The sequence below is a fragment of the Anser brachyrhynchus genome (genome assembly GCF_964034855.1).
Source record: "Anser brachyrhynchus genome assembly, chromosome: 8".
NCBI lineage: Eukaryota > Metazoa > Chordata > Aves > Anseriformes > Anatidae > Anser > Anser brachyrhynchus.
In genome coordinates, this window is record NC_137702.1 from 21,053,327 (window position 1) to 21,069,342 (window position 16,016).

General features: G+C 42.0%; 1 protein-coding gene across 14 annotated transcripts in view; it reads left to right on the forward strand.

The window, feature by feature from the left end:
- Window positions 1-16,016, forward strand: part of RASAL2 (RAS protein activator like 2) — a 178,531-nt gene that overhangs the window by 86,044 nt on the left and 76,471 nt on the right. For 12 of the 14 annotated variants that reach the window (XM_080603478.1, XM_080603486.1, XM_080603487.1 and 9 more), the window contains exon 3: window positions 146-269. In XM_080603478.1, coding sequence (XP_080459604.1) covers window positions 146-269 — 124 coding nt within the window. Of the gene's footprint in view, window positions 1-145; window positions 270-304; window positions 14,970-16,016 lie in introns of those variants that run through there. The other 2 variants (XM_080603479.1, XM_080603480.1) reach the window with 1 other exon arrangement.

A 16,016-nucleotide genomic window follows, 5' to 3' on the forward strand; every position in this document is an offset into this window, starting at 1 on the left:
TCGCCCATAAACCCACCTCTTTTCAGGGATTTCCTGGTAAGGCCGGCCACGCCGAGCTGAGCCTGAACATTATTACCAGATCAGCAGAAAGTTAGCTTCTCGACAAGATGGCACGTTAACAGCTGTCGGCATCCTTTTCACGCAGGTGCCTATGGATGGGGCGCAGGAGCCGCAGGATGCTACCAAAGGGCGCTGCCTGCGCCGGACGGTGAGCGTGCCCTCCGAGGGCCAATTCCCCGAGTACCCGCCAGATGGGGCCGCCAAACTGGGTAAGTGGAAACCTCAACCGCAGCAGATTGATTTTAATTTCTAGCCGCACGCTTTATCGCACAGCGCCGCTTCCCAGGCAGCGACCTTGCAAAGGAGCCTGCTGAGGTCCGTCGCGCTGCAGCCAGGTGTCAGCGGGGGTCGTGGCAGCGCTTGTAAATGCCTGCCTTCAGAGGGACTTAGGCTGCAGGATTTGTCCAAACGTCACTGAGATTGTTATGGGGTGTCAGAGGAGCTGGGCTGCTGCGGCACGCGTGGAGGTTTGTGACTGTGAGTGAAGGACTACTGGACAGCCCCGAGGTGTATGGCTGAGAGCTGCTGAATGCAGGTCAATAGGAACGTAAGATTTACTGGTAGTTTTAAGGTGGTTCCACAGTTTGTTTTAGAACTGTTATGTTGTTATGGTTTACCTCACTTTTGAGTGTCTCTGGAATTTCCTTTGCTTCATATTTTAGTAACAAGTACTAGATAACAGGTTTTTCTCTAACATACCTCATGCCTGTTCAAGGCGCAGTTCCTAAAAGAACCATCAACTGCCTGCTGCTGCTTGCTATAATTATACACGTTGAAATCTAAGGAAAGCAAAAAAGAAAGGACAGGTATTAAAACGACAGACAAAAGCTCTCCTGCAGTGGTTTCCCAAGTCTAGTTTTGACCCCATTCTCCAGGGTTTTTCTCCCCTCTTTTTTCCACCCTACCTGTGGCTGCGTAAAGTGCATCATTCCAGCTCTTGGCAGAAGCAAGGAGGAGTGAGGGGAGGCAGCAGCCATGCACAAGGGAGTTCTTTCCATTCCCACCTCATGCAGGAAACTTGCCTAGGCATAGGCTGTGAGCTACTGATAGAGTCTAGGAGCAATTCTTCTTTAGTTCAGCTGTAGAATATTAATCTTGGGAGAGAGGGAGCTATGACAAAAAAACAATTATGCATATCTGAACAGTAAAACAGCCGTGATTACATTGTTATCAGAGGTGAAGAGCAGGTAAGGTATTTTTCATTTCACAGGCTCATCTGCATTTTATGCCAAATAATGTTATTCTGTAAGTATATTGCACACGAGTCATTTAAAGAGAAAGTCCTGTGAGGCTAAACATAGAAAATCCCACTCTTCTAGATAGTTAATTAACAGATGCAAGGGGGTAGCACTTACTTGTTTATACTTGCCAATATCACTACTTAACTCTTCCCTATTTGGGGAGGCGGATGGGGTTGTGTTTTTTGTTTTTGTTTGACTCATGGATTAGGAGTCTGAGAAGAAAGGAGGCAGGTCAGTGATTTAGGGAGGAAAATTGCAAAATACTTGAGGATGAAAGACGTAAACATAGCTTTTACTGTATTTGTTTGTGGCATTTCAAATGCAACTCTAAACGATCATCTTGTTTTGCCATACGAACAAATACTCATTCTTTTTTTGGAAATAAAACCAGCATGAAACACATTTACACTGTGTTAAAGGGAAAACACCTACTCCCAGGCGCAAGGCTAGTGAGATGAGCGGGGAATCGCACTGCAGCCAGTCTGCGCTCAGCAACGGATGTTATTTGCAACTTTGCAAGCTAGAAAGACCTTTACAATCCAGGGGATTCAAGTGCCTTTTCTATACCATGTGCAAAAAAACGTAGGGAAGAATTCGTAGACTTCAGTGAGCATCTGAATAACTGGAAATCCAAGTGTTAGATTTTCAAATGTGACCTTGTAACCTTCTTCATTTTTCTTAAATTGCCATAGGGAATAGATGACTGTGTTCTTTGGGTATATGCATTGCTGTGTATTTTGCTACAATTTTAGATCGGTGTGGTGTGCTACTTGATGTATGCCTGACAGGACTCTATTAAAAGTACAAGGGAAACCCATATCCACACAGTCTCCTCCGTGTGAGATCTGCAACGGGAGCAAATACAGACATCAGCGAAGTCTGTAGCTAAAGGAAGGGGGCATGCAGTGGGTGGGGAGGAAGAAAGGCATGAGCTGCAGAGAAATGGAGCAATGCCTGTGCCGTGAGGACGGATGAGAGTAAGTGGGAGGGCTGGCTGTGCGTAACCTGATTGCAGCACCCTTGGTAAGGTCTCCTTGTTTTCACGTCCTGGTTAGAAATGTCTCCTATCATGATTACAGAATCCCGGCTAGTGGAAGAAGGTGAGTTGATAGAGCAGTGGGAGTAGTTTTGCGTCAAAATGTTGAACCAGAGGACAAACCAGTGCGGGCGACTACTGAGCATCTTAATGAAGAGAAAGAAGTGGATGGTAGCAGCCAGGACCTATCACCAGCAGTACAGATAACAACGAGACTGAAATAACTTTGGAATGGACACCAAAGCTGAAAAACAAGAGAGCTCTGCACAGCAGAGGCTGATGAAATATCTAGTAGATAAATTGCCACGCAGAGCTGATAAGAATATCTAGCTTGTCCTTGGGAAGTATGTGCATGACATGGCAATGGCAGACAGTGCATCTTATGATGATTTGTTGAGGCTTTTTTCCAAGTAAGGTTGCCATACCTCTTGTGCTTTAAAAATAAAAATAAAAATCAGGTGATGGAATTCCTTTTCATCTCTAGCACTAGTTACATCTTTTGTAAAACCTCAAGAGTATCATATCAGATCAATCTTTTTTTTAATGGAGCAATTAGAACAGTGCATGTTCTTCTGGGGCTCTGCTTAATTAACAATAGTACCCATTCTGCAAATAATTGTGGCATTTTTTATAGCACTGGGCACGTATTCTTGTAGCACCATTCCTAGGAAGCGTGTGGGAGAGAAACTACCCGTGTTACAGCAGAGAAGTTGAAGCAAGAGACGTGTAACTCACCAGAGGTCAACATTAAGTCAAGTGTGCTTTACTCAAGGGCTGTTGCAGTCATTCTTGCCATCTCTTTCATTTCTACCCTTGCTGCAGGGTTGGCTCAGCTGTTTGTGTGGCAGCTGCTGAACCACCATGGTTTACAGTCCTGTGTACTAAGATAGGCACCAATTTCCACATACTTCAGTACAGTAAGCTGTAATTTGTGATGGGTCAGCAGCTGCTAGAGAAGCAGCTGAGCCATCCCTTCTGTGCAGGCAGAAACCACTGTAGTCACCCCTCCGTGAGAGACGGAGGGGTGGACAAACAGATAAAGCACAAGATAGAAAGCGACTTGTTTAAATAGGGAAAACTAGTAAGATCATCTAAAAAAAAATAAATTTAAAATACTCCAGAGGACACTTTCCATCTACTAGCTTAGGAGCTTGCCCTCTGCTTGCGAGCAGTAGAGAGGCTGCTTCTAATGCCAAAATTCTTAATTCCCGTCTGGAAGGGACATTGTACATACCGTTGTGTAATCCAGTTCTCTGTTAAATGTATGCCATGAAATTTCCTTGGTGCATAATCTCCATCACTGTAGTAACACTTACCAAGAGTGAATAGGTGCGTTCTTAAATACCTCATTTACTTGCCAGGGTTTTGTCTTGCCAGCACTTATTGTCAAAAGTGCTTCCTTTCAGAGAAGCTAAAAATGTAGCTGTAATTTATCCCTAACTCCAGTTTGACAGCCCCTTTCTTCTTTCAAGCATTACTTTCAATGGGCTAATTTTCAAATGAAGTGTGGAGGTGTGATACGGGCCTTAGAGACCGGTACCTAACTAAAGCGAGTCCTTCCGTTGTGCTTGCCAACATTTCTGGTGTAGAACCTCCTCTTTTTTAACAGGTGTATGAGTTTTTGTTAGGGAGATTGCATCCTTTGTAGAGGATCATTGTTGATAATAGCATATTGGAATTAACCATTCATACAGTAAAAGCGTGATTCAGATTTCCATCATTCATACTATTTGACAGACTAGTAACACAGTTATTGCTTCCTTTCCTAAAATAATCCTCTTCTCTCTTACTCTGCTTCCTTCTCACCACCTGCTCACACTAAATGAGAGTTGTTAAGGAGAATACATAGGGAAAGTTTTGATTCTGGCATCTGGGTGCATCTTTGTGGCGTTAGTAAGAGATTTTTTGCCTGCATATGTGAAAATATTAGGAGAGATTGAAAGTGGGGAAATTGATTTTTTTTAATTGTTTTTAAATTATTAGGAAAATGTGTCATCAGGGAGAGAGTTTTTTGAGATTCTCTGATGCTAATGTTTATGCAAATGGATTGTAAAGGGCTAATGATTCAGAAGGCTAATGTTGATGCAAATGGATTTTCTTTTTATATTTGGAGACGAAGTCATCTGAGAAGAAAACGAAGACTTCCACTTGTTGGAACGAGTTAACCCTGTGTTTTCTCAGTCACATCTCTGACTGCTTGAACACGAGGGCTCTTGACAAAAGATTGCAAGCGCTAGCTGAAAGCAGGTCAAAGGCAAATCTTTGTTCTGTCCTCACCCTGAGTCACTAGCATTGAGAAATTTTGTTTTCTGTCCAGTCACTTGGTCTAAAAAATTGGAAAATATCGTTTGTACCCTCAATGCACAATGAATGCTAGTGTGCTGGTTCTTGCCTTCATTGGTATAATTGCTGTAAACAATATTAATTTGGAGTGTAGATTAGGAGCTCTGGCATAGAGCACTGGTCTGACGGAAACTTCCCTTGGCAGTAACACTGATTTAGGCTTTTTCCACCTCCCTTCCACCATGCCAGTGAGTACGTTTTTCTCCTTGCACTGTGCAATCATTTATTTCTGCAGGTATTCTTCAAGCCACTTCACTGCACTGCCTTGTGGACAGCTGTGCCAGCACAGCTGGGGGAATGGTTCTGCAGTAGAGACGTGCAGCCAAAGGTGAGAGGAGAGGAGGCAGGGACTCCTTCAACTAACTTTGTTGCTGACAGGTCTCTAGAACTGCACATTTAAAGTTTTTTTGTTTGTTTGTTTGTTTGTTTGTTTTTTCCCTGGAAATGCATTCCAGTTTCTTTGCTGTTAGGCAAGAGTATAGTCACCAAGACTGAGGACAATCTGGGTTAGCAAGCCTTATACCTTTTAGGAGCTTCTGTTCAGTCAGCTCTGTATATCCAAGGTCTGCTTGTCCTTGCATAGCTCTGTGGCTCATCTTCCACACTTTTGGGCTGGAGTCATCGTCTCTTCATCAGAAAACCAACAGGCCTTCAGTGCCTCAGCCTTGCCTGTAAAGTGTTAATAGCTGTTACTCAGCTGCTCTGCAGCTTTTCTCCCCATCCTTTGCAACCTACTGTCATCATCTGCTCTTCATCCTTGGGATGAACCACCCATGCCCTCGTGAGTTGCTATTCTCTGAGTGTCTCTGGAGAAATTGCTTTTACAACCAATAACATGGCAACAGATCAGTTGTGTGATCTCCTGTACTCGACACAGCTGGTGTGCCAGGAGTAGTGGGTCCAGTTTCAGGCCCACCGGTAGAAGAAGGATGTTGAGAACCTGGAGGTGGTCCAGCATTTCTTAAAAATACAGGGAAGGAGACTGGACTGCTTTCAATGTGTTTCAATGGATGCTTCAGTTGAGAGGTCAGTGCAGGTATCTAGGAAACTAGGCATCCTGACTTTCCTGATGTCTCAGAGATGTCTTATATGTATAGAAATATTTTATGCATATAAAAATATACAGAAATATTTACACATATAAGGAAATTATATTGGTCACAACCTCCCTACTGTACTGTCACTGCTACATGTACAATTCTGAAATTTAGTGAAGATGAAATTTTGAGATTCAAAAATTACACTTCTTGATCTTCTGGTTTAGTTGCACAGTTGATAGATTTTATCTCAATAATCATCCCCTTTCCACTTGCTCAAGCTTATTTTTTCAGTAAAAATTCCACTGAATTTAGAGAAAGCTCTGATCAGGCAAAAAACGGCAGAAGTGATGAAAATGAAGCACCAATCTGCTTGGGTGCCAGATCTATGCTGCATAGCTATCAGGTGACCTGTAAGATGTGCAGAAATCTGCCTCAGTGCTGTTTTAAAAGGTTATGTCCAGAGACTTGGAAATGGAGCGAGCGACAGAAGATCAGTTAAGTGTCTTCTAGTTTCCTTGCTGCCTGGCATGCACCTCTTTACAATAAATAGTTCTGCAAGCCACTGCTGAGTCCTCCTACATGGGGATCATTGCACCAAGGAAATACACAATCCGTGCTCTTCCTTCAGGTAAAAACTTGGCGGGAGAGAACAGACGTTAACTGAAAAAATTTCCAGGGTTATTTCAGTAACTGCTGCTTCTGAGACACAAGGTTGTTTGCAACTAAAGCAGTCAAAGCTGAGCCTTGCTTTCTGTATATTCCAGCTGGAACAAATACTTTGTGATGAAAGAATAAATAGACTTACTCTGTGAACACTGCATAAGTGCAGTCCTAGTGTGGTGAGGTGTGGGATAAAGACCTGAAAAGTGTTACTGCTTGGGAGGGAAAGGGGGGAGACGGTCTGTTTTGGAAGAACAGAGATTGTTCCTGACGTGGTCAATGAAAAAAATCTGCAATGCACCAATTCCTACATGTTCAGTAATGATTTACTTAAGAAGTATGTGGGGTTTTGAAATAACAGATTTATTCTGACTTCTAGCAAAACTGTGTGCTGGAAAGAGGGCTTTCCTTTCACCTTCCCTAGCCCAACTCTGCCTGTAAAGCATATCTGTTAGAAAGTGAGGTTGAAGAAATGCAGTTTACTAGCTTCCAGTATCTCAGGCTTACAGATTTGTGTTGTGTCTTGATGAAAGAATTTCCCCAATAGCACTGTCTGCTTTTTCACTGTGTTGCTATGTGCAAAATAACCATCTCCTGCCAACTGTCTTGTGTGGCTGGGATGCAGAGTAGGGGCTTTGGGTTTAGCTCTCAAGTTGAGGGGAAGGATGTGCATGTTGTATGCACACCCACAGCACTATCCCTGGCGGGAAGATAGATTCAGCTGCACTAACTTGTTTGCAACTCTTTGGATTTGCCTGATTTGGGCTTGCATGAGCATGTTTGTATATACACACACAAATAAACGTATGAGAGAGATCCACATCTTCCTGTATACAGATCCAGGAGTCTAAAGGATCAGATTTATCACTGTCTGCTTTTTCATTTAAATTAGCACCCCGTGTTGCTTCTTTTTCTTTTTTTGAACTTTAAGTCTTTTGTATCAAAAATCTACCTTGAAAGGTTCCTAACAGCTGAAAGGTGACTGAGAGCAGTGCAGTGAGCACCATTCTGCACTTGCATGGTTTGACACAGCTCTCTGGTGGCCGAAGAGCTGCCTGTGTTTCCCTATGCCACAGGTGGGTACTGTGCATCTTTAGCTACACGGCCCTGCTGTTGCATGGCACCTCAGTCCTAGCCCAACAGCGTTGCTACAACTCCTGTGTGAGCCTTTTGTGAGCAGAGATCTGCAGCCCTCACTTCACGGAATAGCACAAGCAAGGATTTGCTAAAGCTTTAATCCTTTGCCTGGTTTACTTTCTGATGTATTGGATCACTCTGCTAGTGCTGTCACTACTGGGTATGTTTAGCAGGAACTGATCTATGCTGATATCAATGGAAATTCTAAAATTTTAACTCTCTTTAGAAGACATTGTTTACCCACCATGTTCTATCCCAAAACTCAAATACATGCAAACTGCAAGTTGCATTTTTAAAAACCTCCTGTAAAATACAGCTGCTTTCAGGCAGCGTTAAACAGCCAGTGAGCTACATGAGGAAGCACACACTATGTGGAAAGTGGCCTGCTATCTTCAGCATCCACAAAAAGAGGTTAGGAAACTTCAGGAAAAGCCCTGAAGTAATCTGAAATTTGGACTATGTACAGTACAATTTGCCTACCTCGGAAAGATGAAGAATTTAGACAACTCTGCTTGAAATTAAAACCAACTCCAGGGAGGCTAGATATAACAAACAGGATGCCTAGATCTCAGTGACATTCCCCCTGGGCAATTGGAGTTATTTGTATACAGAAAATTGCCAAGCTGCTGTCTTTTTCTTCTTGTCAAACCCAAGCGAAGCCAGAGGATTTTGTTTTGTTCTGAGTGCTGCTGAAACTTTATTCCCTTGGACACAGATCATCTGTGCTGAAAGCCAAGTTTTGTCATGAAGCAAGTTTTATCTGTTCAATTCTTAAACCTTTTTAGAGCAGAAATTAATAGGGGTATGAACAAATAATCTTAACTCTCTAGTATTGACACACAATCCATTAAGGTTTTTTTTTCTTGGAAATCTCTTATGTTCCTGCCCGCTACTTCCAGCACACACAAGAAATTGCTTTAGAAGATTTTAAAGTTTTGTTGTGTGAGCACAAAGAGCACTTTATAAATACAGCATGTTGTGCAATGTATTAATTGCTACGAAATGGTAGCTCTTGGACCATTTGGCAGGTTTGTTGAGTGTGTTCTAATCAAACCTCAGTTCGTTATAAAGGAAGCTATCATTTTCCTTAGCTTTTGTAAGAAAAATATTTATGAAATTCCGTAGAGAAATCTACCTTAAGTCATGCATGAACTTACTGTGCATTGTTAAATTTTGTAGGTTCTCTTTTATGGTTCTCTTTTATAGTTGTTTGATCTTGTGGCAAAAAGTAATTACGTTTCACCCAACCATGTATACATTCCTTTTTCCTTCAGTAACAACCAACTTAACACTTAATGGAAAATTAACCTCTCTTCCTACAACCTGAATTTCCTTATCTGAAGTCTTCTCTACAGTTAATTTGAACTGTTAAAGTGATTTTAAAAAAGTTAGTGTAATTAAATCTGGTTCGGACTTCTAGTTACAGTACTAGTTGCCGATCAGTTTACTGCTTTAGCATGCACTGATAGCAATACTTGTCAATGCAAATATTTATGAACTCGGATGATATGCATCTAGCTTTAAGTTTGTATGAAATCAAATATACTAAGTTCTCTCCACAGAACAGGGGGTGTGTACACTCCTATATCCCTGCTTTACCACCCTCTTTGGTGTTGGTTCTATCATCTGCCCTCCAGGAGAATCAATTCGACTTCACACAGGGAAGCCCACTTCTGCCACTGCTGAGTGCTGTGCTCTCACATTCTTACAGCTGCTGTTACTTGAACTACTTCTGGTATGTCTTCATGCATTGCAGTTCAGGCTTGTAGTTACAGCACACTCATGCCTTGCTTGTGACAACTATTTCATTAGGGTTGCACATTTTTCTGTCCTAGGCACAGCCTTAAGTTCCCTATCTTTCTCTAGCTATGCATCCATTGTGTTAGAAGTTCATCCATTTCTGTAGCATTCACATGTCTGTAATCTTTTTATATTCCAAACTTTGAAGCAAGCAGAATGCAAAATATGTGATGCACAAGCCTGTACAAAAGATGGGGAAAATGTGGAGTTATTATGGAGGACCACTCAAGTCATTCTTCCAGGGAACTTAAAGAAAGAGATCGATTTAGTAAGTGCACTAGTCAGACTAGTAAAACCATCACATTTTTATATTAATGGAGCTTGGAAAATGGAACTGCCACTTCTGTTTCTATTTCCCCTGCTTTTATTTCATGTGTTGTTTCTGGGAGGCCTGAACCTGTCTTTTCTCTTCCCATACCTCCCTCTCTTCCCAATGTACTGTCTCCACGTAACTCTACATTGGAGTTGCTCGTAGCAAACAAATATGGACAGGCGGTGTTGGTTGGTAATGTACCGTAATAATAAGTGAGCTGTCCTGTATCTTCTCCTTAGAGCACTGGAAACTGTGAATAGATGTATTTTTATTTTGGCATTATGGGTTACTGTTGTGGCCTTCGGCACGTCTCCATCTACACATCTGAGCTGCCCATGCTGAAGTGTCCCTGCAGGTATTGAGATGTGTTCGTATGTCTGCAGAAACAGCGCTGAAGAAGTTTTGTTATTGCTGCCCCAGAATGCAAAGTTTGGGGGGATTTTCTTCCGTATAATTAGTTCTGGGTGAAGATGGCAGAGCTTGCGAAGAAAGCTACAATGGGGCAAGAAATCCATTGTCAGTTATATATTGGGTTTTTCCATGCAAGACCTCATGAGATTTCTTTTCCATCAGGCAGCAATAGTACTTACTTACATAGCACTTTACATCTGCAAAATGGTCTATGAAGATGAGCTAATTAATCTGCACAATGCCTCTGGGAAGTAGGCAAGTAGGGTTTTTAAAAAATAAATAAAAGAAGCAAATTTTATGGTGTTTCCTGTGCCATCTTGTGATGTTTACACTTCACTGGGGCAGTGACATACCTCCTGTGGGCAAACTACTTTTATAGCTGCACAAATAAAAAAGTGCATAATATATGAGGTGGCTTATGTATTAAATTAGACTTATTCAGGTGTATGCTGGATATTTTGCTAACCTGCTAACCCTGTTGTAACTGATTGCCCTTTCATAGCACAAGGGGAGGAAAGAATTATAACTATGATTTTATCTTTAAACCAAAGATGTTTCAGCAGCACAGCAGAGAGATAATTTACTTAAAAGAAAAATAATAAAGCCACAGAGGAAAAGTGGGCTATTGAACTCCACTGGAGTTCATCATAAACTCTTCTAGCAGGCACCTCCGTGTCGCAAGCAAATCCCCGATTCCCCAGAGAAGCCCTGGAGATGGAGAGGACTGTAAGTTCTAGTGGTGATTAGTGCCCATTAAGATTCAGCTCGGTGTCCAGTAAAGTGCTTTTGGCTACAAGCTAATAATTCCTGATGCACAGTTGAGACTGCTTTATCTTGTGTATTATCCAGTGATTTTTTTTTCCATTTCAACTACAAACGTTTGCTTGACAAGCAACCTCTTTTTTCCAGAGAGTTGCATGTAGTTTTGGTGCAGGTCTGACCAGTGAGACTGTTAAAAATTCAAGTCATTTAGGTTTTTCCTCACAGACAGACTTTCCCCACTCTTATGTGGTATGCTTCGGTTAAGACAGTAGCAGGAAAGTCTCCAGCAGCGGTCACCAACCTTGCTGACCCCAAGGTATCAGCGCCATGCAAATAGTGAGTGCTTTGCTTTTCCAGCCACCTTTATTACCCCTTGGCTGTAGGAGATGCTGGGGAGGACTTTACGTGGGCTAAACAGTGAGGATTGCTGGTCTAAAGGCTGGGAAAACCCTAAGGAAGCATAAGGTGGCTGCTCTGTCATGGTCACCATTGGGTTAGTGCTTCGGTCTCCTTTGACCATGGTGAGGTGACCAGGGTGAGGTGTTAACAGTTCCGCCCAGGAGTGAGCAGATGGGAAGGATTGTATGTGCTCATGGGAGGGAGCCAGGGCTCCGTGTGCTATTTCTGAACGTGTAGGCATGTGGGGAAAATGCGGCTTTTCCCCCTGCTGCTGCCATTTGGGATGTTTGTGGGAGGAAGGGGATCTGCATGGAAGTGCCATTGCCATGTTACGTTGCATCTCTCTCAGGCTTTTTGAAGGTAATGCATTCGAGAGGTGGGCCCAGTGATGATCATGTGAGCTGAATTCACTACTTTTTGATGATGAAGAAACTATAATCAGCACCTATTACAATAATGCACATTTATTCAGATTACCAGTGCTCTAATATGTTAGAAAACTTAATGATGTTTCTCAATTTTTAAATTAATTTCGGTTCTTTGTGCAAATACTGATTAAGTATTGGAAACTTTGCTAAGTGCAGACAACTGTTTTTTTTTAGATAACTTGACCTATCTCTCCCCATGTTACACAGTATTTTAAAAAGTCTTCTGCTGAGTGTTCCCATACATGTTTCTAATTTAAGTAGTTCAGATAGATCACAGGGAGATAGACCGTAAGGCAACATCTTGCATTTAATTGCAAATGATTTATATTAAAAGAAATTGATTTACATTTAAAAGTTAATTAAAAAAAAAAGTCCGATTCTCAGTTATTTTCTTTTATCTCTTCTGCTCTAGTGCTTCTGCTCAGTCATTGCTAATGCATTTCTTCAGCTGCAGCCTCTGGAGACAGAAGTTTTAAATGTGTGTGGTTCCCTCACTGCCTTCCCACAAGGTTTGAATAGCAGCAGCAAGCTGGCCAGGAACTAGTTAATTGCTTGAATTGCTGTTTTTCTTCAGATATTGGGTGGCAACCTCCCTTCTTCCGATTCAACAGGGCTTTTTTTGGTGAGAAGTAGAACCCTACTCTTGTCAGAAGATTTGGTGATTTGAGCAAAAGTCACATGGCGATGCATGGGTAATGTTATTGCTGTCTTTTCTGATAATCTTTAACCGGTGTTGCAGTCTTCTGGAAGTAACTTTTATTCCTAGGCTTCACAAATTGTATTTCAAATATCTGAAACTGTGTAGATTTATAGAATACTTCAAAGTACTTGTGCACCTTAGGTTTTTTTTCTAATCATCTTCCTAATTTGCTGTCTCTTCCTATGTCTTCAGAAGATGTATTTACTTGAGTTGGGTAGCTCCTTCAGCATTTCAGAAATCTTTCTTTGAGGCTGCTACAAGACGTGTTAAGGTTGAGGAAAAATAAATACAAAGACTGGACCTACCCAAGTCACTAAAAGTGGCTTATTTATAAGCTATTTGCCAGCAGGCAGATTATGGCCTTATTTTGGAGCTGGATCCAAAATTCAACCCTTGTGTTTGAACCTGATTTAAAAACAGGGAATTCCTGAATGATGTGAAATGAAAAAGCAAAACGTGGAAACAAAAACTGGAAATGTAATCAGAGAAACTTCTTTAAAAAAAAGAGTTTATTATTATTTAAAAAGAAAAAAAAATAAAAGAAAAGAAATGTTTACCCATAAAAGCGTTAGAACTCTTTGAAGAGACGTACAGGCTAACTTCAGAATACCAGTCCTTAATTTTTCCATCTCTTCTATCATGCTGTGTGGTATACATGAATTGTCTGATGTTGCTCCACCCTCAAGAGAGATGCTTTTCTGTGGTGCCGTGAATGTAGTTGGTAAAGTGCTCTGGAATGAAATGTTCTATATAATTACTGTAGTATTTCTTTGTTTTGCGGATCAGGGCTGGCGAGGGAGAAGAGATGGCAATCGTTCACAAGCGGTTACTGCTTTTTTGCAGAATCTTGATCAGCTGAGATCATGAGACCGTTTTGCCCTACCGTTTCCGGTAATTGGACGTTTCTAAGCAGCAGGTCAAACTAATTTGTCTTTAGAGGGACTGTTTATTTTGTTATACTGCTGTCAGTGACAGGTTTTGGGGGTTTGGCGTTGTTTTTTTTTCCTTTTTTTTTCTCTCCTGATTTTGAGCTGCTGTTCTGTTCCAGCACTTTGTGCAAGATCCCTGGGTGTAGTTAAGTGATTAGCTTTAGAGGGCGAGGGAGCAATTATAATTTTGTATTATTTATTTTGCAGTCAGTATTGTTTAAGCACACATTCAACAAGTTTCTTTCCCAAGGCCTGTGCTGTGCTCTTCACACAGATATCTCATGTGAGCTTTGGCAGGGGTTAGGGTGACCAAAGCTGCTGTTTCTTCCAGGGGAAAGACTGTAAAGGTGTGGGAGGTTGTTTCCCAAGAGAAGTACAGATGTTCATCTCCAGTAATGAGGTGGGTGGCATTAGAGGAAGAAAAGGACTGAACCAGAGGAAAATACCATGTTCTAAACAGGTGGCAAAGTTGGAGCGAAACAGTTCAAATCGCTCTTCCCCCTGCCTCCAGCACACCTAAAACTGCAGAAGGTAGGAGCAAGCGTGCAGCCTCTTAGCTCTCTTAGGAGCAATGCTAGCCTGTTTAGCAACAGGCTCAACAACTTTGCATTCCTCTTGTGTGTGTGCTTGTCTGCTCCGGTCCCTGACTGGCAGGTGGGATCTGTTGGGAATCAAGCCGTGGACTTTTAAACTGATCCATCTTGACACACTATTTGCAGCAGGGGCATTGTAATGTATGAGACATTGTGACGGCAGCAGTAGCCAAAATGTGCAGGTTTCTGCTTCTGTGTCTTGAAGAGCAGCTTTTGCCTTTTCATTCAAAGCAATGTTACACCTAGAAGTTCAGCTCTTGGCACTTCTAAAATAAACAAGAGCTCAGGAAAACGGCTTTCAGTATCAGACTTAACCATTTCATTTTCAAAGCCATAAATCACATTATGAATTTAAAAAACAAACAAAAAAAACAGTACCATCAACAAGAAAAAGGCAGCTCAGGATACAAAGAGAAAAAAAATCATTGTTTTCTTTTAAGTGAATCTGCAGGGTATTTTTGAGTACTGCATATTTCCTAAACTGTATAAAGGGGGGGTTACATCTGCAAATAAAGTGGAATTTTGCCAGGCACGTTCAGAGACACAGTTCCTTGTTCAGCTGACAAAACCGTGTTTTCGTCTTGACTGGCTTCTTGTAGTCCGGACAGTTTACGCAGTGATATCAGCCTCTTAAGTTTCCCTGCTGCTGCTTTTAGACTTTGAGTCAGCTGCTCAACATCCCTGACTTTTCTCAGCATCGGGCGTGTTTTTGCTTAACAGGAGTCTCCTCCTGCCCACACACCCCCCTTCCACCCCACCCTGAGTGCTTGCGCTGGCGCTCAGCTCCCCCACCCTCCCTTGGGACAGGAAAAATGAAGTGTCTGCCCGTCCCGGGTAGATTATGTCGCTGTTTGCAAGGAGAGCGGCGTGCATCCCGTACGCAGGGAAGGGAGGCGAGCAACCCAAGGGCAGCTATTGTTCAACTGGAGCCAAGGAGCTGAATAGAGAGGCTTGCGCTTGACGGGCTTCAGCTCTGGCTTTTCTGCATTCCAAACCGTCTGCGGCGGGGAAAACAGCGCGCAGAGAGGAGTATGCAGAGGCTGCGCTGACTTTCTGGTTGGCGTGGTGGCAGGACCATGGTAGAGGCATTGGGATTACCGCAGAATGCAGTTCACAGGTGAGATCCCTCATGACATTGTCCATGCAAATAGGGGACGGGATTGCTGCAGTACTCCGGGGAGGCGGGATTGGGTAGGAGGCACCTAGGTGTTTTGCTGGAAATTTAAAGTGACTAGGCTTAAAGTAACTAGAAACTTAAAGGCTTTTTTTTTTTTTTTTAGCTTTTCCTTGCTGCACATGTATGTACACCTTTTTCTTCATTAGTTCAGGTTTATGTACAGTGTTTTTTAAAGACCTATTTACATGTATTTAATTTGTTCATCGGAAAAGTGAATTATTGGTACTTTTCTGCTCGCTAGTACAGAATTCAGATTTGTTTGTATTCAAACCTCATCGAGATGCAAAGACGAGAGAGAAGTTTTTGTAATGGCTTTCCAAGTTTAGCATGTAGTTTATTGCTACTTAGATCATTAGGTTTACTTTCTCTCCCTCTCGGTGAAAGCCTTCTCTTGCCTAATGTAAGTCAGTACGTGTACGTTTTTATATGATATTGAATTTCTGGGTTAGGCCAGGCATCATTCTTCAAGGGCACACTGTGGGAATATTTTTCAGTGTTTACTTGCGGCTGGCATTGTGTGATGTTTTCAGCATGTGATATTGCCAACCTTGTTTCCTGTCCTCCAGCAAGCGATGGTAAATCAAAGCAGTTCAGGGAATACTGCAGGTTGCTCATAAAAACAAGAGGATTTGTTTTCAGTATAAAGCACGTTGCGTTAGTAATGGAATGTACTTTTCTAGCAGCTTTTGTCTTCAGATGTTAAGTAATAGCAAGCTGGAGAGCATTTCAATTTTGTGCCTTTTGAGATAGTTAAGACATTTTTCAGTGGCTACACAAGCAGTGAGTGTTACCTAAGGAAACCAGGAATGGAAACTACTGAGTTAAGTTTTTTCTACCTCAGAAACAGCCTTTAATAGGTACTGATTATGAAGTCTTTCTCAGTCATTTTCCTCCTCTTCTGTAGACCAGGGAGAATACTAATTTGCTGACTTGGAGAGACTGTTTTTGTTAGCCTGAACCAATGAGGTTGTTCTACAGCCGCTTTTG